The sequence below is a fragment of the Lepisma saccharinum genome, chromosome 7, assembly GCF_977018435.1.
Source record: "Lepisma saccharinum chromosome 7, izLepSacc3.1, whole genome shotgun sequence".
Classification (NCBI taxonomy): domain Eukaryota; kingdom Metazoa; phylum Arthropoda; class Insecta; order Zygentoma; family Lepismatidae; genus Lepisma; species Lepisma saccharinum.
The window spans coordinates 58,039,952-58,065,278 of record NC_139235.1 but is presented as its reverse complement, the minus strand read 5'-3'; the positions used below and the strand labels follow the sequence as shown (position 1 = coordinate 58,065,278).

Sequence of the window (25,327 nt, the reverse complement as noted above, 5' to 3'; positions counted from 1 at the left end):
TATGCAAATTGGCTAAAATTCGCTAGAGTTTTACGTTTTGCCTTATTATTCAAATTGTATTGCGCCTACAAACATGAATCAAGTTTCATTCTGTTGCGGAAGGTCCATTCTTAAAAAAAAAGCAAAAGTTCCGGTTTTCTCCCCAAAGTAGCTGGAGAAGAGGGGGCAAACTCCACATTTTCATGCTTTTTTCATTGAAATTCGGGGGATGCAGCCCCCGCCCGTAACCCCCCGCGGTTGGGGCATCCAAATTTTACATGGTTGCATGCACCGATGTATTACCTGCAAAACAAAAGTTATCCGAAGTAGATTGGTCCCATAGTGCCAGAGTTATTACGATTTTTCTCCATTATGTATACGAATTCAAATTTCCCGCTCAAAGCCTCGGCGACACTGGGCTTACTTTCGTCAGACCGCGCGGCGTACTAAGGGTTAATCACAATATTTTATTACGCAAACTTTCAAGTTTCGGGTTGACTAGTGATTTTCTTGCTCTCATGGCCTCATATCTTAATGGTCGAAAACAATATGTAACCTATAGACAATCGAAGTCATTTGAATATATTGTGAAGTCAGGTGTACCACAAGGATCGAATCTTGGACCACTACTTTTTGTATTGTTTATAAATGATCTACCATTACAAATTGAATATTCTAAATGTCTCATGTATGCTGATGACATAAAGATTTATAAACAAATTAATAATGATGGAGACATTAGGAAACTTCAAAGAAATTTAGATATGGTGTATGAGTGGAGTATAAACAATGACCTTAATTAAGAAGTGTTCTTTTATGGAGTTATCAAGTAAAATAAATACCTCTAAAATCTCCTATTTTATGTGTGGAGAAGAGCTTGAAAGAATAAATTTTATTAAGGACCTAGGCAATATTATGGATTGTAATATGATGTTTAACAAGCATGTATCATACATGCTAAACAATGCATTTAGATCATTAGGTTTTCTTATAAGAAATACGAGGAATCTAACTAATGTAGACAGTATTTCTCTCTTGTATAATGCATTAGTTAGAAGTAAGCTTGAATATGGTTCTAATGTTTGGTTTACATTTTATAAATCCCAGGAGTTGGTAATTGAAAGAATTCAAGAATGATTTTTAAGATATTTGTATTACAAAAAGTATAATGTACCATCATATTATAATAACTTATCATACAATGACCTACTTAATGAGTTAAATTATGAAAGTTTTATTAATAGAAGGGAAATAACACAACAAATATTTCTGTACAAAACAATGACTGGCATCATAGATAACCCTACTTTTCTCCAAAAGATATGTTTCAAAGCAAAGAAATGTGGCTTAAAACTGCAGCACTTGATGTCTTATGATATTCCTAAAACAGAAAGATTCAAGAATTCACCATTATTTAGAATGTCCTTTGCATACAACAAGATATCTTTATTGCAATCTAATCTTGATTTTAGTATCTCAATCAATGAGTACAAAATAATATTAAGACAAGTGTTTACAACATAAATTATCAGATTCAGTGTTATACTTAGCAATATATCACTGCATATGAATAAAAATTACATCTGGTTTGTTTTTTTGGTCTTTTTTTGTATTGTTTTCGGTGAAGTGCTTCTAAATTGCTAATTGGGTGTTATATTATTCTATAGTATAGTTTAGTAATTTATAGTACATTATATTTGTGTATGTGTTCTACCTGTGTTATGTCTCACTGTATTATATTATGTGTTTCTTTTGTTTGTTTTTTTATTATTGGCAACCTTCTGTAAAAGGAGATAATTTCTCTGTTGAAGGAAATAAATAAATAAATAAATCATTGAAGATGCCATTTTCGTATCCTGCAATTTTACGATCAATGCACTGTTGCCAAACTTACCTGTAATCAAATCAGTCCACATTCCACATGTTCTTTTACATCGTGATTCTCACTTGTCACATGTAAGCACCTTTGGGCAATATACCGAAATCCATAAGTTTATTAAGTATCCCACGGCCATCCTCCTGCACACTCCACCTAACAATCTGTACAACATTAACAACTTTTTTACTGTTCTCTTCTACCATTCTTACACGATCCATGCTCTCCAAGTATGAAATCAACAGTGTGCCAATGCTGTAGACAGCGTAACTAATTGCGAACGTCAATTGTTCATATCAACAAATATGGCTATCATACTTGTATACGGAGAATCATTGCGAGAATTGAAAAGCTTATTTTACAACTTCTACACGTTAATGAACAATTTTTTCACCTCACCCCAACATGTTAACTTGAGATAAATCATCACGACTAATTATTTCGTGAGTATAAGACGTAGCATAGAAATTACAGAATTCTCCGTTATTGTAAATTCTTGCCTTAATGAATAGTAGCGGTGTGTGGGACAGATTTTTTTGGGTCGGGACGGTATCGGGATGGGAATTTTTTTTTTAAATCCCGACATTTGATGTGGAAAAATTTGCAATTTCCCGACCAAGTCGGAAAATTTTCAGTACGGGAAATGTTTGAAATTTCCCGAAGCTCTGGAAATCTCGAATTCTACATGTCATTTTCACTTTAAGTGATTGTTTTTGCATTTCGAATAAAAACTTACAATTTCCGATAAGTTCCAGAAACTTACAATGCAGAAAACGTTGAATTAACGACTTTTTAAAGTGACCATTCGGTATTTCCTGACTGCTAGGGATCCCGAAAAGTCAGGAAGTCATTTCCCGAAGTCAGGATCAGGATGGGAAATTTTTTTCCCGGTCCCGGTTCTGACTTTTCGGGATCCCGCACACCCCTAGTGAATACCGTTGAGTCGTTTACTGTTGATTATGTTATTTGAAGTCATACATGCTGCTGCTGTGAAGCGATAGATGTTGGTTGGTGATGCTGTATTTCCTGCAGTTTTTAACAATTCTGGTCCCATTTTATTTATCTTTTTTGTTTTTGTATCACTTAACATTGAAAATATTCTTTCCGTTTCCACGTTAGAATGTGGCAATGTTAGCACTATTTTTGCGAGAGTGGAAATGTTTTCAAAAAAGAATTGCCTTGAAAGTTCTTGGTAACCGATAACATGTTCCAAAATTCTGATGGAGATTTGTTAGTTCTTTTTTCTCCTCCTCGCTAAAGTATCCAGATAAACTAATCCATTCATTCCAAACTGAGCACGAAGAAAGTGCAACTGACTGGCAAGTAAGCTTTGCACCTTTGCACAATAAAATGTTATTTTCCAAGATTGAAAAAAGTCCGTACGTTTTCCCTCATTTGGCAAAATCTGTCCCTACGTCCCTACGTGGGCGAAATATAGTGAAAAGTACCTGTGCGTAGGGACAGTCCCTACGGTTGGCATCACTGCCGACAGGTGTCTCATTCATAAAGTATGAAGTGCTGACAACTCCCCCGATAAGCTGCCGGTGCTCTCGCGACAACTGATGATAAAGTAGCGATGTCTAATCTAAGATTAGATATCAAAAATAAGGTGCCAGAAATATTAGTATTTGGGAGGACACCTTTTCCAGCATCCTTGCGACCAATTGTAATTGTAACTGTAATTGTGAAAAGTGGAAACATTACAAAACAAGCTGTTTCTATTATGGACTTTCTGTAACGCAATTTACCGGGACCTGTTGCATGAAGGGACGGCCGACGCTCTGGCGGTAAATGACTGAAATAACCTCCCTGTATATAGCAACCTTCTTACACACATGATTAAATACAAGGATTGTCCTAATGACTTCTTCTTCTGGAAAATTTTGGTTCTTGGTCTGAAAAACCTGGAAAAGTCAGGAAATTTTGTTTATACGAAATTGTAAACACCCTGTAAAACTTAATGTTAGGGATAGTCAGATAGAAAAAAATCACTAGTCTGTCATCTGCAGAAAGTTTTATTCTGAAGAAGTCATAAGCAGAAAGAGGCATCATTACTCTATTTTTCCACATGGTCTCCTGCCACATTCAGGCACTTGTCGTTCCATTTCACAACTTTCAAGAAACTCTGTTCGTAAAACTACATGTCCTGTTTACAGATAAAGTTGCATATGGTAGCTTCCACTACTGCTGTTGTGGTGAAACTCTTCCCTCCTAGTGCCTTCTTCAGAACAAGGAAAAAGTGGAAGTTACTCTGTAGTGTTTGTGGATGGCCACCCTGTTCTCACATCATCCAACAGACTTTCCTGGCCATCTTGAAATTGCCGACATCATCTCCGTACCATTTTCTTTGACGCTATGTGAGGCCCATATTCTTTCACTAGCCCTTTATGAATTTCCATACCGGATATCCCATGGTCCCATGGATATCCCATGGTCAGGCACACACGTCTTAATTCTTCCTGTTATCGACACAGCAGTATGCTGGCACCCTCTGCAAGACAAAGGTCTTGCATCAGACAACAAAAGAAGGAAGATGCCCTTATAACCAAAACATATTACCAACACATTTCCACGCTTTCTGAAATTACACATACGGGAAACTTTTTTTCCCAATATCCCTCCTATTTCACATTTGATATTGTGAAAAATGAAAAGCCTCAAATTGAAATTCTGTCACCCAAAGTTAATACCTCTATAACATGAATTATTGCAATTTCATAATGCATGCAGGGGATTGTTTAATAATTGAACGATCTGTTCTAATCTCAAGTAATATAAAAGTTATAGTGCATAGCAAGAATTGCTTTGCAGTCTTCATTTTCTGTTGCCAATCTAAAGGATATCTGCAAAGCCCCTCTCTAATTACAAACCTTTGTATCTTCTGAAGTTTTTAAGATAGGGGAGTGAAATTTATTGCAACATGTGTAAAAAGTTCTCTGTGAGTTTGAAATTGGTTTTAACACCTTTCCTGCAGGGACGTTGAAGGGAAGTACTTCCAAAATTAAAAAATCATCTATTTATGGATGCAACTGCAAATTTGTTTCATCACAAATAACAACTATAAAAAGACTTGCCACATGAAGTTAGGAAATCAATCTATATACACAGTGCGGTCCATAAGTTCCTGGACTAAGGCAATAACAAATTCAAAGTCGAAGTTGTATCCGTTTAACTGTTTATTTACTCAAAATAGGATCCATTTGATGCGATACATTGCTCAGCATGAGTTTTCAATCTCTTCGTGGCCTCAGAAAAGTCTTCTTTTGGAAATGTCTTCTCAATCGAGTCAAATCTTGAACCCTGCAGGTGCATTTTCAGTTTTGCGAAGAGGAAATAGTCCAGAGGCGACAAATCTGGTGAATAAGGTGGATGGTGCAACGTTGAGACTTGCTTTTCAGCGAGGAACTGGAGATGTATTGCTGCTGAATGAGCCGGGGCAGCAGGAAAAAGTCATGAGAGGTGAACAGGTCCGGGCAAACTCAGATTCAAGCTAACACTTCCTGATAGAATTCCTTATTTACTGTTCTACCTGGAGGCACAAATTCTTTGTGAACGACGCCACTCTTATCGAAAGAACATGGTGAACATCGTCTTCACCCGTGATTTTTGGAAGCGCAGTTTCTTCAGTCATGGGGATGTTTTACCGACCCATTCACAACTCTGACGTTTTGTTTGAGGATCGTAGTCAAAACACCAAGTCTTGTCACCAGTAATAATCTTGTCTAAAAATATCTTTGTCGCTGAAAATTCAGCTTTGCAGCAAAATTTAATTGCTACCTGCTGTTCCTCCTTCTCATCCATCTTCCGAGTCTGATACACGCACACACAACACCAGGTTATATGAGACGTCTGCACTCTTCAACAGCAATGGCTAGACTGATGCCTTTCAGCATGGCTGTTCGAAAGGGTTCAAACTACATAGTTCAACAGACTAGACTAGACAGGGTTAATGGGAAGGCTGCAAAAAGATCAATACGGAAACTTATGGACCGCGCTGTGTGTACTCTCTGCTACAAATTCTAAACACAACACACTCATTACAAAAAGAAAAATGTTTTTCAGGAACAGACAAAGCGTCAACAATGAATTGTGTGCTCATGTAGACTAAGGAAATCACTAAAAAGTGGTGTCTGTAAAAATGACTATCCACAATGCAACAACGGTTCTTTTTTAAATCCAGTCTATACAGAGACGCTCCACAAAAAAGGACAACTTTTAGAGAGTCTACATATAGATCTGCTGCAGGTAATGGGTTAAGGCATGAAGTTTATGCTTTGCGTGACAATTCCTTTATTGATATTGTGTAAGTGAATTCATTAATTTTCTCTTTCATTTGCAGACCCCTGTTGCAAGGAACACAGTTGATATGTCTACTCTTTTGAGAGAATGTGCTGAAAAAGCGGTAATTCATGAAATAAGTGGAATTAAAAAAGCCTTTACTTACGTTAATCCAGATACCAAATGCTTAACTCTGAAAACGGATGGACATAATTTGGAGGTGGGTGCTGAGATTTTGTAGACTAGGTAGTAAATACCGTATTTATGCATGTAAAATGTGCATGTGTGTATAATGGGCACCCTAGTGTTTGATGGAGAAAGCGACATACAATTATATCTTGTACATAATGTGCAGGACAATTCAGGTTCAATAAATGGCTTTCTTAGTTGTAGGTGATAAAGCTGTTGCTATGCCGATCAAGAGCAAATTCCATCATACCTATTCATTGAGTCACCAACCCATGCCACCTCCCTCCCTCTCCCTTCACTGTGTTTAGCATCCCAAAGCTTTCACTTCTGTAACCACTTTATTCTGTAGTAGGAGAAAGAGAGATCAAAATTATGTGTTGCGGAAGGTGCAACTCAAATTCTTCAAGAACGGTGCTGCTTTACTCGATGTCTCAAAATGCTCGGAAGCAAAGTGAAAAATTATGAGAAATCTAAAAAAATCTAACCTGGTAATTCGTATTTGCGCCTGTTGATATATGTGTGTTATATGCAGTGGCATAGTGAAATCATGTGTGGTTTTGTGTTGTCTGTGCATATTACGCACCACAGTTTTTGAAGGCAAAATTTTTTGCAAGAACTGAGCATTATACATTAACTGATCGCAAACCCAACTGGCGACTGATCTACTGTTTGCACCATTTGACCACCATCCTTGGAGGTGTGTGGCCGGATGAGTGTCAATAACCTCAGTTGTGAAATAAAAGCTGTAGGGGTAACATCGCTCTTCCATTACAACGTTGCCAAGCATACATCTGTTTGCACATTGCTTGGGTGTTTTGTGTACTAATTTTCTGTGCTTTGTGTACTATTGTACAACTTTTATCCAGTAACAGAGCTGATTAACTCTCCCTGCCTCCGTTTTACAGTACGGTTGTCAACATGCTGTGTAACCAACACTCATTTGTTAAGTCCCACCAGGATTTTTTGGTGCATTGTGACTCAATAATACCTGATGTCAGTTGAAGAGAATTCAACTGATCGCTGATTCCTTGTTTCCCAGCCGCCAGTTGAAATTGCGAGTGGTATAGTAAATACGGTATCTATCAGTAATTAGATATTCAGTATTTCTGTAAATAACGCTGGGACTTTTTTCCAAAATTTCCTTCCTTTCTTAATGTCATTATCAATATACAACCAAATTTCACACTTTCTTGTTTTCTACTGATCCCAGTGCTAATGTATCAATATTCACCTGCAACAGACAATACTTTTCAGAGTTGAAGTATTTCACTATCCACAAAAACGCCACGTGACCCTTTCGTGCAGGGTAATTATCCTCTGAATTAGGCAATAGAATGTCAATTGTATTTTGCCTTAATATAATATAGTATTAAGTAGAGTTTCTCAATCAAATTTGAAGTATTATTCTACATTTTCACACTGAAATGCCATTTGATATACTGCTTGTAGTTCCAAAATGTTCTCAGTTTTTGTCCCAAATTATTGATATTTTATTCACCATAAATATGTACCCCTAATTATTGGGATGAGTGCATTTTACATCAACAATGTAGAGTAAAGGTGAATACAGTGGAACCAAGCTGGTAGACTTAAAATATGGGAAAATATAAAATCGAGGAAAATTTTGAAACGTTTTGCTGTGTTGGGACCATCAAGATTGAATATATAATGCAGAAAAATGTAAAATCTGGGAATATAAAATTTTGGTTCCACTGTATGTTGTTTTTAAATCTTAGTTTTATGCTCTCTTTAGTGCTTGAAACAAAAAAATTGAACATACCGAACGAAAATAATGGTCCATTTGCTTACGTTATGATAATCAGAGAAGTGAGACCGTCGGCCTAGTTGATCTGGTGCGTGGCATGGTGGCAACGATGAACAAGTGTAGATTTTCGTAGAGTGTCGTTTAGAAACACAACTCTTAAGGAATGAATCAGTTGAGGAAAGTTTGTGTTTGCATGAAGATTGGTGTAATGTGGTTGTGGGTTTATAGTGCTATTTATCATGGATAAATTTTTAATCAAACTACCATGGGTGGACAATAATCTCACAGGGTGGCTACTCACGGGAAATTCCTTGAATTCTGGTACTCTTACTGCTTGCCACCAGTGTCTGCTGATTACGTAGTGTGTGACATGAGAACATGTAATGTGAATGTTGCCAAGTTAGTTACTGTACATCTATGAAATGGACGGTTTATAATAGAGCTTATCAAAATTTACAACAGAAAAGCCATTGTGAATATTTTACATGAAAGCAACAGAGTGATGTTACGTACAGTATGCAAGGAACCTAATATATATTTTTTCCATCAAAGAGGACCCTTTATTAATTTATTCTGACTTTTCCAACTGAAAACCTGTTTTAAGAAAATTCAGTTCCCCTGAAACCTAAAGATTACTCCCACCTAATGTAAGGAAGAAATCATTTATGTGATTTTTTTTGTGTACTTATAACTCAAAATGTTTGAGTCCATCCAGTGTTTCTCAAAAGTCTTGTTTATGACCATATATGAACAATCAAGTCTTATCAGATTACATCTAAAAAATTGAGGTTTTAGATACCAAAATTCAAACTGATAAGAGAGAATTTCTAACCAATCCCAACAAGATGCAGTGAGCAGATTCTGTGGGTGATTATACTTTACAGGTGGTTGTTTGTAACATCAAACCCTTTCAGAAATGATGTGTGTCAAAGCATAAGTAAAGTAATTTAATAGTGTTATATCTTGCCATGAAGACTCTATAGAAAGGGTTCCAAAGTTATACATTTAAATTAGTGCTGATCAGATACAACTTTGAACCAATACCAATACTGATATACCGATACTCTTACTGTTTGCCACCAGTGTCTGCTGATACTTGAAAAATGTAACAGTTTCAGTCGTATCTATCGGAAAGTATCGGTTGAAATTTTACCACCAATACCATATGATGTCGTTGTTTACAAGACCCTTTTCAAAGGTTTGTTCATCCTTCCTAGTGACAGCTTGAAAGACCAGCACAAGAAGTTCTGCATTTAGATTTTCCGAAATGCAGGACAAACCCCCACTCTCCTGGGAAGCAGATAATTGACGAGATCAAAGGCAGTGCAAAGTGAAAACTGCTCCCAAACTTCTCCAGGGAGTCATGCTGAGCTGTTTTTGAGCAGATGATTGCGGAGTTCTTCAGAAAGATGAGTTAAGGTCACTGTTGAATTGGTTTTGTTTTATCTATGTTCAAGCTGGAGTGTGGAATCAACAATTCCTTTTTGTGTTCTTGCCTTCTGTGTACAGAGTCTTTTGTGTGATGGTATTGGTTGTTTTTATTGCAAATGACAGAATAAGGGACAACAGTGCATAGAGAGAGCCTGCCAGATGAGCGTTCTTTCAATAATCGTTAATTTTCTCCTCTTCAAGAGATACAGTCCACCATTTTTTTTCTTTTTTGTATGTAACTGTTACACTTTAAAAAATGTTGCAACATTTCAAAAAACTTCTTTGTGTGCATCATCTGGGTCTAAAGAAAAGTCCACATAAAAAAATTACCAAATGCCACAGGTAATTTTAAAAGTGTTATAATTCTACATGAGAATAATTTGGGAGTTATTTAATGTCATGAAAAGGGTGTAATGGGATGAGTTAGCATGATTAGGTAACCAGCCTTTGTTACTTTAAACTGGAATCATACAATTATCTATTTCGTTGGGAATCAGTGAGAGTATCGGCATCGGTATCAGTTCACGGTAGTTTGGAACATTTATTAATTTTAGTATTTAAGTATTCCAGTGCAACTATATTATTGCTTTAAATACCATATTAATTCATGTATAATGCACACTTTTTTCCAAAATTTTTGCACCCCAAAACTGATGTGTATTATGCATGGAATAATTCGGACAATCAAAATAAAACCGTATTAATTTTCCATTATTTTCAGGAGATTTAGACTACTAAGGGCCATTTAGCATTTTTGCAGATTCGAGAAAACTATCTTATATGTTATTAAGTTCCAACTGATATGTTCCAGTACTGATTCCATGATTTTGTGACACTTGCATTGATTTTTCATGTTTACGGAACCCTATCATGTTATATATCATTGTAAAGCTTAAATTCTGCAGTTTCTGAATATGGCAACAGTATTCAATTCAAGATAGCAACACTAATATGAAATGCAGTTGAAATAAGCTCATCACAAAATGAAGTAACGTTATGATTTTTATGGTACTTTGGATGAAAGAAAATATAAGGGAATAGAAAATAATAATTAAAATGTATTACCAAATGACATGATATATATTGAGTGTGTAAATGCCTTAATGGAAGAAATCTTTTGCTGCTAACTGCTAGTTTGAGGGTCCTGAATGTGCTTCGCATTAATGTTACGTTAGTCATAGGAAAAGTATATGTTTTGAAGGGTTTTTTTAGAAAAAGTATAGAGGAAATGAGCAAAACCACATGTGAAAGTTTAAAGGCCATCCCACGATTTTTCACTTTGTAATGTAATGTTCTATGACACCAAGAAAAGCAGTGCTGTTCTGTCAGAATTCGAGCATGCACCTCCCGTCACATGGAATGCATATCAGCGGTATTTGTTGGGCGAGAAATAACAGAAAATAACTTACTGAGCACTGCAAATCCATAACGTAAGTTTGATCTCATTTTCTACTATTACAGAATGAATAAGGTGGTTCAAGAGTAAAAGCTTTTGGATGCTAAACACAGTGGAGGGAGAGGGGCAGAGGTGACATGGGTTGGTGACTTATTGTTTACAAGGATGACATTCTTCTCTTGTTCCACATAGCAACAGGCGACTCATTGAATAGGTACGGTGCCATTTACTTTTGATTGGCATAGCAACAGCTTTACGACCTACAACTATGAAAGCCATTTCTTGAACCTGAAATGCACTTCACATTATATATGAGATATAATGTTTTGTAACTTTCCCCATCAAAAACTAGGGTGCACATTATACATGCATGCATAAATACGGTATTCATACAGTATTCACATGTAATAATAATTTAATCACGTAATTCATTTTTCTGCACAATGTTTGTCAAAATAATGAAAATTATTAATTTTCCATTATTTTCAGGAGATTTAGACTACTAAGGGCCATTTAGCATTTTTGCAGATTCGAGAAAACTATCTTATATGTTATTAAGTTCCAACTGATATGTTCCAGTACTGACACCTTAATTTTAATAGTAATGTTTGTAATATTTAATATTTATCATGATTTTCTTTCAGGAAATGTTTAATTTTGAAGAACTCCTGGATTTGAATAAATTGTACACAAATGACATTCACAAAATGGCAGATATTTATGGAATAGAAGCTGCTAGGAATGTGTTAGTTAAGGTAAGTACATAATCTTAACTGTCATATTAAATTTTTGAATTGAAAGCTGTAAAAGCCTTATACTATATAAGCCATTGATGGTGGTGGTGTGAGCAAAATTCAAATACAAAACGTTTTAAGATCAAATTTTTGACTGAACACACCATTCCAACTTCAAGTTGTTTGAAAGTAATATATTCTCTTTTTTGGGAATTGTGTCCCAATAATGTATTCCGGAACTATTTCCATAGTTGGTAGAAGGTAAGAAGTAACAGCTGTCTGGAAAAACAACTACATCTAAGAGAAAATGAGTGAGAAGAAACACTTTGCCAGTGATGACATCATTGAAACAACTTACAAGACAAGTAAATATTTCGCTACCAGTAGAACCTATAGGTGAATGGTTAGTATTACAGCTTCATGCCCTGGGATTGAACTTTTGTACAAGACACTTTTGTGAGTGTCCGCACATTTAATCATAATTCAAAAGTTGCAGAAAAATCACAAAAATATAGTGTAACCCAGATTTTACATTTTCCCCGCATTATACATTCAATCTTAATGGTTCAAACATAGCAAAATATAAATTTGTCCCGATTTTACATTTTCCTGCATTTTATGTTTTTCAGCTTGGTGCCCTGAAAAGCTTAAAATTGAGGTTCCACTGTATTAGTGATGTTTATTTACTTAATACATGATGATATATCAATTTTCATTTTAATAACCTTTCAGGAAATCCAGGATGTGTTCAAGGTTTATGGAATAACAGTGGACCCACGCCATTTGCTTCTTGTGGCTGACTATATGACATACGATGGTACTTACAAACCCTGCAACAGGGTTGGCCTTGTTAGCTGTGTCTCCCCATTGCAGCAAATGAGTTTTGAAACATCTCTGCAATACCTGCAACGGGCCACTTTAGAGGGTAAGTTCAGAAATGTTGTATTTATCCTCAATCACATAATAATTTTTTAAATGTGTGAAATTTGAAGAGATACGTGTTCATTGTAAAAAAAAAAGTGTCACACTTGCTTTAATTAACGTATACTATTTTATTCATGTTTGGGAAAGAAAAGATGCCATTGATAATTAGATGTAAGCGATTTACTAACTTTTTGTGCGAAACTTCTGTTATTTCAGTGGCCTCTAACCCCATCTGCTTGAAAACTGGTAGCTTCACTGCTGGGCTGGTTCCTGTCATTTCCCTGCATGCTGCTAGGAGCACTAGTGCAGCTAGTTTGTCTGCTGCGTGTGCTAGTGTAAGTTGTTGCTGTAGCGGGTGCCAAATGTAATGCACCTGGCTGCTGTTGATGTTCAGATCGTGTGGGAAGCATAATTGCATGTGTCTCTTTGATTTTGGTGTCAATCAGCGTGTGCGATGTATGCCTAACTGATACTTTCTTTATATTATGTATTTGAACTTTAGGTGCTTTGCTAGTTCGGTAGCATTTATATATATATATATATATATATATATATATATATATATATATATATATATATATATATATATATATATATATATATATATATATAAATCAAAGAAGGTAAAAGGAAAAGGAGTTCTCCTCACACCGATGATGCTATGAAATTAGCGAAAATTTTGAATTTTTCTACTGTCCGGTGAGTGTTTCCTTTTACCTTCTTTGATTTTTACTTAGCCCTTTTGGCCCTCCTTGCTTATATATATATATATATATATATATATATATATATATATATATATATATATATATATATATATATATAATAAGTGCTGTTCTACATGCTCATTGATGGTTGTGATTGATCTGCCAATATATTGCGAATTGCACTCACACTGGGTGTCATGTACTCCTGGGTTGTCAAAGGGTGAGAGGAAATATTGTTTGTGTTTGTTTGGAGCACAGAAGATGGACCAGAGAAGTACGAGGGGTAGTAAAAAAAAGAATGAGAATAAATTTCTTACTTACGAAATACATTTGGCAGGGTTCAGGTTGGTATGGTCTCTTTCGAAGTAGTCCCCATCAAGGTGTATACACTTGGCCCAACGTGTCTGCCAGTCCTGGAAGATGTGCTGGAACCTGTCTTTTGACATCGTCTTTAGAACCGTCTCCGCCTTCTTCAGAACGGCTTTTGATGAGTTGAAATCCTTGCCCCGCAGATCCGATTTCAGACGAGGGAACAAAAGAAAGTCACATGGAGGAAGATCCAGGTTGCATGGAGGGTGCAGGACACATTCAATGTTTTGTTGAGCCAGATATTGGGCAACAATGTTTAAACGTGAGGGCGTGCATTATCCTGGTATAGGCGGCAACCAGATGAATGCAGCTCAGTGCGTTTTCGAAGAATGTGTTCAGCCAGGCCTTCAAAACTGTCACGTAATACTGCCCAGTAACCGTGGTATGCGGTGGCACTTCATGTTGGTAGACCATTCTATGGTACTCGAAGAAGGAAATCACCATTACCTTATTTGCCGACAGAACAGCTTTGGCTTTCTTTGTCGTCTGAGAACTGGGTGATTTCCAGACTGTGGTCGCCTCTTAGCTTTCGGGATAGTAGTGGTGAAGCCAACTCTCGTCACCAGTCATGATGGAATTTAGGTAGGCCTCTCTATGCACCGCTACCAGATGCTGAAGCTCCCGACACACCTCCACTCTCACCTGCTTCTGTTCAGGCGTTGGCAATCTCGGCATCCATCGTGCACATACGCGTCTCATGTGCAAGTGATCGTGCAGAATGGTGAATGCACTACCATGGGAAATGTGTAACACGTCCACCAGTTCATCTATTGTTATTCGGTGATCTTCCCGAACAGTGATGGCAGCTGTGTTAACCATGATCTCATTCACTGTGGTGGCTAGAGTGCCCGGACTGCCCTGCTTTGTGGTCGAAACACGGGCCTCCTTAAACTGTTTGAACCACCGAAATGCGGTTAATTGTGGAAGGACATCTTTGTTGTATGCCTGCTGCAACATTTCATATGCTTCTGTGGCGGATTTCTGCAGACGGACGCAAAATTTCAAGGCCGCGTACTTTTCCTCACGAACAGACTACATTATCAATATGCAACTTCTGACCATTCGTGTTTTGTTTGTGCAGTGTTGCAAGATGCATGCGCATACGTGCTTGCAATTTTATCTGCTGATTCCATGAGACACATTCTACTCGCGCAAATTTGGTTCACCGCTGCATGTTCACTGTGTGATATAAATTAAAATCGTTCTCACTCTTTTTTGACTAGCCCTCATATATTTTATGCACTTTCCACACAATCTGAACATCAACAGCAGTCAGGTGCATTGCATTTGGCTCCCAATACTGCAACAACTTAAATCCAGTGCAAGCAGCAGATGAACTGGCTACACTAACATTCCTAGCGGCATGCAGGAAAACTACAGAAATCGGAAGCCAACCCAGCAGGGAAGCAATGAGTTCCCAAGCGGATGAGGTTAAGAGACCACCAAAATTAATAGAAACCCTACAAGGAAGTTCCGCAGGAAAATTTAGTAACTCGCTTACGTCTAATTATTTTTTTTTTAGTTGTGCAAGTTCACTTTGTGCTGATTGCTAAATATGCTTGGCTTATGGGCATTTATTTTATCTCAGTTGGTGAAATAACTATTTGAAACCCCTGTTAGTAAACATCATCAAAGGTTCAGATGCAATTTAGTGATCAGATTTTTTTTCCATCTTGTTTGCTTTGGAAAGGTTCAGGGTACAATTTGTTTCTTCTGACACGTGTTATGCTTGATACACTTCTTACCACGAAATAACTTTTCATTGTAGGTGTAGGTTGCCTGCAAAGTATTTTGAGTGATGGTATTTTATTTTATTTTTTTATTTGAAGACCAACAACAGTGTAATTAAACTTCCATTGCTTCAGTCTTCTATTATTTGTATTTGACAATTTAATTTCTCAAGGCACACAATTCTTACACTCATCTGTCTTCCCCTAACCTTGAAACGTCTAATTACACTGGGGAACACAATTGAACTTTTTTCTGGCACACGAGGAAAAATACCTGATCCTGATAGTACTTTTTGCGCTGAATTCAAAAGTGTAAGTAGTTTTTCTCCATCACCCACAGTTTCTTTGTGACACACATTTTAAGTGTGAAATATGTTTGTGTATCTTTACATACACACATGACACTATTCAACTTAACTAAAATGTGAGACTTGTTGATTTCCTTCTGCATTTTGCACCTAGAATATCCCTCTTCAGCATCCAACAGTAATCAGTAAGCATTCTTGCCCTCTATTGTCCCTGACACCTCTTTTCCATGAGAGAGATGTCTTGGTGGAAACGCTCCCCGTGTTCGTCACTTGACGGCACCGAGATTGTCAGGGAAGAAATCCAGGTGAGTGTCCAAGAAATGTATTTTGAGAGATACATTACACCCCATATCTTTGTGTGACTGTAACAGTTCATCCACATTCTAACGGTAGTATGGAACTACGATTTCCTAAAACGTTTATACACAACGCTTTTAAATTAACTCCATGCTGATCTTTCAATTTCGCTAAGCACACCTTCAAATGTTTTATTCGTTATCAAAGCTCTAATTTGGGAGCACACAATAATTCCTACCTTGATTTTATCCTCATAACAAGAGGAAACTTTTCCTTCAAATAATGAAACTCACCAACATTTTTGTCCATCGCCTTAGCGAAGTTTTTGAAAGGCCATCTCCCTAACTTGATATGAAGTGGAGGAAGAAGAATCATATCAGAGTGGACTAGTCAGGGATGTACAACATTTTGACTGTTATGTGATTCACAATTTGGCCATTATTTCTTGTTGCAATAATTGTTATGTCTCTGCTGTCCCATTTCGCACAATAAGCAGCAAAATTTACTATAGCCGAGCTGCAAACCCTTTAACAATGCAATTAATTTTAAATCGAAGCATATGATCCACCAATACTTGTCATACTGAATTTTATAACATTTCATATTTTCATGTGTTTCCTTCATGTTAGTTGTACAGTCATGGACACTTCTGGATTATAACAATTCCATTGAAAGTCAGATGAATCGTTACAACCCAGAACTGTCCGTGACTACAACCTAACAGCACAAAAAGAAATTTGTTCCGATTGTGCAAGAGAACACAGCCTTCAAACTAGTTTTTGAGGAATCAGTGAACAGTCTCAGCTATATTGTTTCATATTCATGATCAAATAAATCCATCACATCACAAATATTATTACAAAACACTATAGTTTTCTCTGGTTTTAAAATTTTCAAACTCCCTTCCTGTCAATTATGAAAGAAATAAACTTTGGTGTCTTTCTGAAGGATATTCCAGTTTTTCAGCCTATATAACATTATACTGTAGATACCAACAGTTCGGCCTGTTTTTTCCCCAATTTCAAATCCCGAACAGGATTTTTTAATTCACCTTGTGTTAGGAGATGAGGTTTACAGGAAGAGGTATCGAAAGTAGAATGATTTTGCTTTTAACTTTGGTAGCTACCTCAAGTTCCCATCCATCTTCTACAGTTAGATGTGTACACAGTAGCGTGCCCAGGACTTTCGAAAGGGAGGGGTTATGTATACTTTTCCTTGGTAGTCAGCCCTCATTTTGACATATTTTTCTACCTTTGATGTTCTTTTTTTTTTTTTTTTAGGAATACTGGGCGAAAGGGCGGGTTATAACCCCCATCAACCCGGCATGCCGCTGTGTGTACGGGGATGTTGTACAGCAGATGGCTAACTTGGTTACTTTACAGTTTATTTGCATTTACTACTTACTCCTTTTATCTTTGTGAAACAGAAATAACAGTCTGATGAAAAACCTCGTGGTTCAAGCTACAACATTCTATTTCAATTGATGTCGCATTAAATACAAGGCCCCTCCTTTCAATGTGATTCATCCCTCCCCCGAAATAAAATTTGCATGCGTCATTTTGCATCCATAAAGGTTAAATTGTTTGTGCCCACCTTCTGTTCGAAATCATTTAAAATATTGTTTTACATACATTACTTATCACAAAAATACCTAAAATTCTGAAAAGCAATACTTAGAAAATGTCATTGTACAAAAACTGTGGGTGATAGTAAAGTTCTGCATGCATATTTGAATTCAGTGTAACATTTTACATTAGAAACGCAATATACGTTTCATGTGCCAAAAACTGTGTTCCCCAGTGTTATGTGCTATTTGCATAGCAACTTGATTGTCCAAAATGCATTTTATCATGATTCATTTCTATTATTCATTTAGTTGTGCTCAGTGGTGCATTGCCCCCCCCCCCCCCCCCTTCAACCTTGGATGGAAGTCAACAATTCTAGGGCGGGCAAACGTTGACAGTCAAGGGCACCTACAGGGGGCACAGAGGAGCAATTGGCCTAATTAATTTCAATTTTTTTGCAAATAAAAATACATTTCACAAAATTTTCTTGCTCGCTTCACTTGCACTGCCTACTTTTCTCAAGTCTCATCAAGTTCAGAGCCGTAACTTGTAGAGGGTGCTGGAAGTCGGCCATGGGAGCCGAATGAACTAAATGAAAAAAAGTTGTGTTGGCACCCCATGATATTATTTATGCCTTAATAGGGGCAAATAGGGGGGGGGGCAAACTTTGCTGGCCAAGGGCACCTGCAGGGGGCACAGATGAGCAATTACCCCTCGATTTCAAATTCTATAGAAATAAGAATACATTTCATAAAATGTTCTTGCTCACGTTGCTCACAATGCCTCATTTTCTCAGTCTCGTCAAGTTCAGAGCTAGGGTGCACCGGGACTTGGCCATGGACACAAGCTATCTAAATTTTTAAAAAAATGTAAAAGAGAGAATGCCATGGTGCTCCATGAGATAATTTGTGCCCTATTAAGTCAGTATTATTTCCAGTTGTAAGAAAGGGATCTAAAAATTTTCTTGCTTGCTTCGCTTGCAATTTCATTGTCTTCTGTAATGTATTTAAATAATAAATGCTGCATATATGTATTGAATAAACTTTGAATACGTATACCATTTAGAATTACCATGTCGCATATGAATTTTCTTATGTCGCTCCATGTTGCATGTGTAAAACATATGTTGTACGAGGTGTATTCAGAAAGTAAGTACTGAAAGAGTGTGAAAAATAAAGTAGAATAGTTTCATACCTTTTCTTATTTGCATTGCATTCTACAGACCTTAAACTACTTTTCTACGTAGTTTCCACTATTGTTCAAGCATTTGTCGTAGCGTGGCACTAGTTTTTGTATTCCATCATCATAGAATGTTCCCGCCTGTGATGAAAGTCATCCATCCTCTGTCAGGTTCTTTGGCACCCACCTTCAGCACAATTTTCGATATTCCAGGCGATCTGTCACAATTTCGTAGAGGACTTTTCTGGAAATTTGTGGAAATTCCATTGAAAGCGACAATATTGTGAAGCGTCTGTTTTCACGATATTCCATGTCGACCTCATGCACCAAATCATTGGTCACAACAGATGGCCAACCACTCCTTGGTTCATCGTGAACTGTCTCACGGCCTTCTTTAAACATCCTGGCCCATTTCCTCACCATCCCTTCACTCATTGCACCCTCTCCATAGACCTCACACAGTTGAGGGAGGATGTCTACTGGTTCCACGTTTCTTTCATTGAGAAAACTAATCACAGACCATACTCCACAGTCGTCGGGCCGATTGATTTTCTTGAACATTTCAAACCTTCAGAAAACTATGAAGAAGAAGCATGATCTGCTCCCACGCGTGCCTGTGGCTTACTAACAGATGAAGGACGTCAGCGAGAACTCACATGCTCGCGAATGCAGCGCTACAGCGGCAATGTTCGCAAACGGTACTTACTTTACGAATACGCCTCGTGCATGAAAGTTATACTGTACATGTTATGTACAAAAAGAATAATCTTCAGAATGCTATATCGTACATTTTCTGCCATTCAAAAATACACTTTCTGTGTTTGTTTTTCATTATTAGCTAATGTGAAATTGAACATGTTGAAAAAAATATTTCAAATCATTTGTTTCAAACAAATGCTTTAGCACCGACTTTTACCCCCTTTTTGTGTAATTTATGAGGATAATCACGTCTTTGATACTACTACTACCACTAGTAGTAGTAATAATAATAATAATAACAATATTGTTATTATGGCCGTGGTGGCTCAGTCGGTAACACATCTGACTACCATGCTCAAGGTCCCGGGTTCGATCCCCGGCCGGTACAAATCCGGGATCTTTTCTAACGTTGGAAGCGGCCCCGGTGCCCACCCAGCATCGAATAACATGGGTACCTGGGGGAAACCCTGGGGATAAAGGCAGTCAGGAGCATGATGCTGATCACATCACCTCCACTCATGACCGGATCAAGAAAGTTTGGGACGTTACCCCCACACGCCTTCATGGCGTGGTGCTAAGCACAGGGGAGCACTTTACCTTACAATATTGTTATTATTATTTACAATATTATTATTGGTACGTTTATCCTGGTACTTGCCCTCCCCCAGACAATAAATTGTGGTTGCGCCTCTGCTTATCTTCTCCTGTTACTTATAGGGCCTCCCTGATGGCGCAGTGGTAGCGTCGTCGCCTTGCAATGAAGAGGTCCCGGGTTCGATACTCAGTGGAGGCACATAGTGGTTCAGATCCCACTTTAAACTGTAGGTCCAGTCTCGATTAGCCTTACTGTGCATAAAGTGGACTTAAAACACCAACTCAATCAATCAATCAATCCTGTTCCTCACGTGTTAACATTAATTTGTTTATGTTTCAACATGCTTTTCTTAACAAAATAATTATTAATCAGCCTAATTTGTGTACAATTGTTACAGAAGGGGAGGAGGGAGCAGCTTTCATAATACTTTGCTACTACTCTACAACTTTTGCACTCTTTGTCAACAATAATGTAGAAATTGTGTGTTGATATTTGTAAACTTAATAGATACCTGCTTCAATTACCCTTATTATATATTATTATCTTATTATACGAGGGTTGGGGTATAAGTCATGGCAACTATTTTTTTTTTGTGAGAATGTTGAACCGGCATGAAAATCAGAAATATAGAAAAGGAAGGGGGCAGTGTATGGTACTGTGGAATGCATGAATAATGCAGATCATGTGTATCAGATGCAAAACATCCTTAAAGATAGCATTGTGCCACGTGTGTTTACAAGTCAGGAAGCATACAAGCTTTACAGAAACCAAAGAGGCACATACTATGGTAGGGCACTATTCCCTACAGTTTTCACCAACTCCCTGTTGCATTCTCTGGTATTTCTCCCCCTAAGAATGGCTATTTTGATGCACAAACAATGTTCACGGCATGGGATTGCAGTTGACTCAACAATGAATTATAACTGCCTTCTGTACAATAACCATTCATCACACTGCCATCTAGTAACATGTTCACATACTGCAGATGCCATGTTCTCCGGGACATATGATCATATTGTGTACCTCCAGTTAAGAAAAAAATATAGTTGCCGTGACTAATGCCCCAACCTCGTGCATGAAATGCCTTACAAGGTAAGTCATTAAATAACAGGAATTTTATTCTAAACTTCATGGAGATTATGCATAACAAAAATTTGTATTTCGGGACTCAAAATGGTTCCTTAAACAACGTACCATAAAGGTGTCGGGACGATCGAGCAGTATGCACCTGCGCAGTAGCTCATACAACATGGCCACTCAACTGTTGACTTGCACCGTAGAAGAGCAATCGTTTTTTGTGGTCAGAGGGAGTGAAACTTTCTGAAATCATCTGCAGAATGAAGGTCCAGTACAGAGACAATTGTTTCAGTCAGGGGAGAGTGCACTAAATTAACTGATTCAGCAGTTGATCTGCTGTTTCACTGCGCATGGAACTGGCCTCCTACTCTAGTGTTCATCACTGGCATTTCATCTTCCGTCTTTAAATTTTTCCACCCATTCATACATTCATAAAAGATCAAGTTTTCAGTACAAAAACTTGGCATATATCGGGATCAAAAGCAGTATATGTTAAAATGGTGAATGAAAACTGCATTTGATTTAAAAACTATATTTATTATACAAAATTAACATTTCACTTCTAATAGCACATTTATATAGTTATCAGAATTTTTAGTGTATTCCTGTGTAAAGGAGTCCATTTTTGCTTCTCAATTATGTACAGCAGAATTAATCAATTTCTCGTGATTTGCATAACTCACAGGATATTTCATACCTCAGAAGAAGGGAGGAGAGAGCATCCTGAAGAAAGCACGAGCTTTAAAAATAGAGGGGGTGGCATTTAAAAATGAGTTTTTTTATCGACGAGACCACAAGGTATGCAGTTCTGACCCTGCCATGTAAAAATCTGTATTGATTTCTTTATACACTATGTGGAAGAAAGTCATTGGACACCAAATGTCAGTGGATACCATCAGTTTTTTTGCAATCAATAGGAGGTCGGTCTACCATTGGCAGCGATAACAGCAGCCACTCGTCGTGGTAAACTGGCCACAAGGTCGTGTAGTACACCGAGCGGAATATTCCGCCATTCTTCCTGCAGTACAGTCACCAACCCTGGAAGTGTAGAAAGGCGAGGCGATCGCGACCTCAATCGGCGCTCCAGTTCGTCCCATAGATGTTCGATAGGGTTGAGGTTAGGGCTCTGAGCAGGCCAATCCAGTCGGGTGACATTATTTTCTGCATACCACTCCGTGCTACCTCTGGAAACATGACAAGTCGCATTTTCGTCCTGAAACACACATTCTTCGTTTCCATAGAAAGGCCACAACGTGGGGAGCATGGAGTTGTCGAGAATATCTCCGTAGGATGCAGACGTCATGTGGCCATACACAGGTACCAGTAAACCCACGCCATGCTAGCTGAAACAACCCCAGAACATGATGCCGCCACCACTATATTTCACTGTGGGCACTACACACTCGGGTAACAGACGTTCTCTGGGTAATCGCCATACCCACACTCTCGAAACAGTGTGAAGCGTGATTCGTCGCTCCATAGGACCTTCCACCATTGCTCCACCGTCCAGTTTCTCCACTTTTTACACCAGCGTAATCTCTGCCGTTTATTGCTTTTTGTTATCAGGGGTTTGTGGGCAGCGGCTAGACTATGATAAGAACCGAGCGCATGGGCCTCCTTGCGAAGTGTCTTGGTCGAAACAGTCAAATTGGTCGCACTTTGAAACTTTTCTGCAATCGAATGCATCGGACGGGTCCTGTTTTTCCGAATCTCACTCTTCAGCACTCTCCTGTCCTGGTCGTCCAATTTCGTGGGTCTTCCACTTCGTGGTGCGTTGCTGCAGTGTCCCTTTTCTTTCCACTTCTTGATGACAAAGGCTACAGTTGATTTAGGGACCTGTCGGGCATCAGCTATGCTACGTATACTCATGCCTCCTATGGAGCAGCCTACTATGATCCCTCTTTCAAACATGCTGAGCTCTTTCCTGTCCATCATTTTATCAGCGAATGATCTGAGAAGCCTCCTGCTGCAATATATATACCCGTCTGTACTATCTTTTCCATGAGGAGTTCGTTTCAGAGTTGAAACCGGGGTGTCCAATGATTTTCTTCCACATAGTGTATATGGTTGTGGAATGTGTACCTCTGTACATTAAAAAATGAATTGGAAAAGTGGTTTTGATTTTGGGAGCAGCTTAGCAAACGATTTTGGTTGCGTTTGTAAATAAACACTAAATTTTATGTTTAAGAGTTTATTTCACATTTTGCAGTTCATTTCGCATTATTTCGTGACAAAACATGGTACCAAAATGTACCTCACACCTTTCAAAAACATGGAAAATTAGCACTACAATATGTTTCATGTGTTCGTCAATAACGAAATATGCATCTCCCTAGCTATTGCATAATGAATTATACTTATTTTTATTCATATTTGTGTGATGTTGTTTCTTTGTGTTGTGAATGGTCTAATTTTCTGTATTTATTTGCTTGCAGGTACAACTGACAAACTGCAGTCTCCATCAAGTAGAATTGTTGTAGGTTTACCCTGCCGCAGTGGTACTGGAGCTTTTGATGTAGTGCAAGACATTCAGTTATATAAGCTAAATTCTTGATACCCAACAAAACGTAATTGAGAATTTCATACTATTGTGCATCAAAATAAGTCAATTTATTATTATTATTTTACAAGAATAGACAATTATTTTTTAATAAATCATTCTAAATACAAAGAAATTATAGTTTTTTAAGAGGTGCCAATGTTACCAATGGTACAATGAATGCATGTACCAAGATAAATCATGTACTGTATTGGCCCAAAAATAAGCTGCACCCTAAAATTGATTGAGTTTGTGTTTCAAGTCCACTTTATGTACAGTAAGGCTAATCAGGGCTGGATGTGTAGTTTATAAAGTGGGATCGGAAACACTATTTGCCTCCACTGGGTATTGAACCGATGCCCCTTGATTAAAAGGCACCGGCATTACCACTACACCATAGAGGAGGCCTGTCCCATCATCAGGGGTGCCCCAACCCCCAAGGCCAATGTCACAATCCCCCCAAAAGCCAATCAAGCACCTTGCCCCCAAGTTCATGTTATAATCCCCATAAAGTATTTAATTACGACATTATTATTATTTTAAAGTGGCCGCGGTGGCTCAGTCGGTAACGTGTCTGACTACCATGCTCAAGGTCCCGGGTTCGATCCCCGGCCGGTTCAAATCCAGGAACTTTTCTAACGTTGGAAGCGGCCCCGGCGCCCACCCAGCATCAAATAACATGGGTACCTGGGGGAAACCCTGGGGGGTAAAGGCGGTCAGGGGCATGATGCTGATCACATCACCCCCACTCATGACCGGATCAAGAAAGTGTGGGGCGTTACCCCCATACCACCTATACGCCTTCATGGCGTGGTGCTAAGCACAGGGGAGCACTTTACCTTTATCTTTATTATTTTAAAGTTTTAATGAACACTTCACTTAATAGTGTCCACCCCGAGTTGTTCCTTTTCTTCATCTAACATGTCACTATTACATCAAATACTGTGTAGTGCAAAGTGGAGACTCGATGATCTGTTTTGCGTCAATATGAGCAAGGTTTACCATTAATCAGGGGATAAGAGATGAATTGCCACATCAAGTTACACGGTATGGATATATAGATAACTCTTAACATATTTAATGTCATAAAATGCATTATCATTTTTAATCTGCTTAAATTTATATGAAATAACAATGTGCAAATTCTGTTAAGAGAAAATATGCTGCATATTTGGAAATACAATTTAACTATGTGAATTTTAGTAAAGACATATTGACTTTTTACTATTTATTTCTTGTGCTCATTCATTGAAGGATGTACAGGGTGGCACACGAATAGTTGACACATTTGAAATTTAGATTCCAAATGTATTTTTAAATTTTACATGTGCTTATTATGACATACAGAATAGTCTGTCTGTCCTTGGACAGTTTTCCCACTCTATCACATGTTCAGTATGGCCCCCCCTGTTTTGCCGAACAACCTCTTCAAGGCGGGTGCGCAAATTTCTTATCACTCTACAGCACATGTCTTCGTGAATATCACCACAGAATTGAACTATCCGACCTCGCATTTCCATAATGTTTGCTGGCTTTAACGGGAAGAGTTTTTCCTTTAAAAACCCCCACAGAAAAAAGTTACAGGGATTTAAATCTGGGCTTGAAGGCAGCCAGAAGAAACCTCCATTGTGTCGATCAGGATATTGATTGGAAATCACTCTATCACCAAAAACTGTGTTCAAGAAATCCA

General features: G+C 37.9%; 1 protein-coding gene across 3 annotated transcripts in view; it reads left to right on the top strand.

The window, feature by feature from the left end:
- LOC145989864 (DNA-directed RNA polymerase I subunit RPA1-like) overlaps positions 1-24,732 on the top strand; it is a 275,207-nt gene extending 250,475 nt beyond the window's left edge. For 2 of the 3 annotated variants that reach the window (XM_083125327.1, XM_083125326.1), the window contains exons 29-32: positions 6,195-6,353; positions 11,559-11,669; positions 12,381-12,573; positions 23,534-24,731. In XM_083125327.1, the coding sequence (XP_082981453.1) occupies positions 6,195-6,353; positions 11,559-11,669; positions 12,381-12,573; positions 23,534-23,652 (582 nt within the window). In that variant the 3' untranslated portion in view covers positions 23,653-24,731. Of the gene's footprint in view, positions 1-6,194; positions 6,354-11,558; positions 11,670-12,380; positions 12,574-23,533 lie in introns of all 3 variants that reach the window. The other variant, XM_083125325.1, reaches the window with a different exon arrangement.
- Positions 24,733-25,327: the final 595 nt, after the last annotated feature.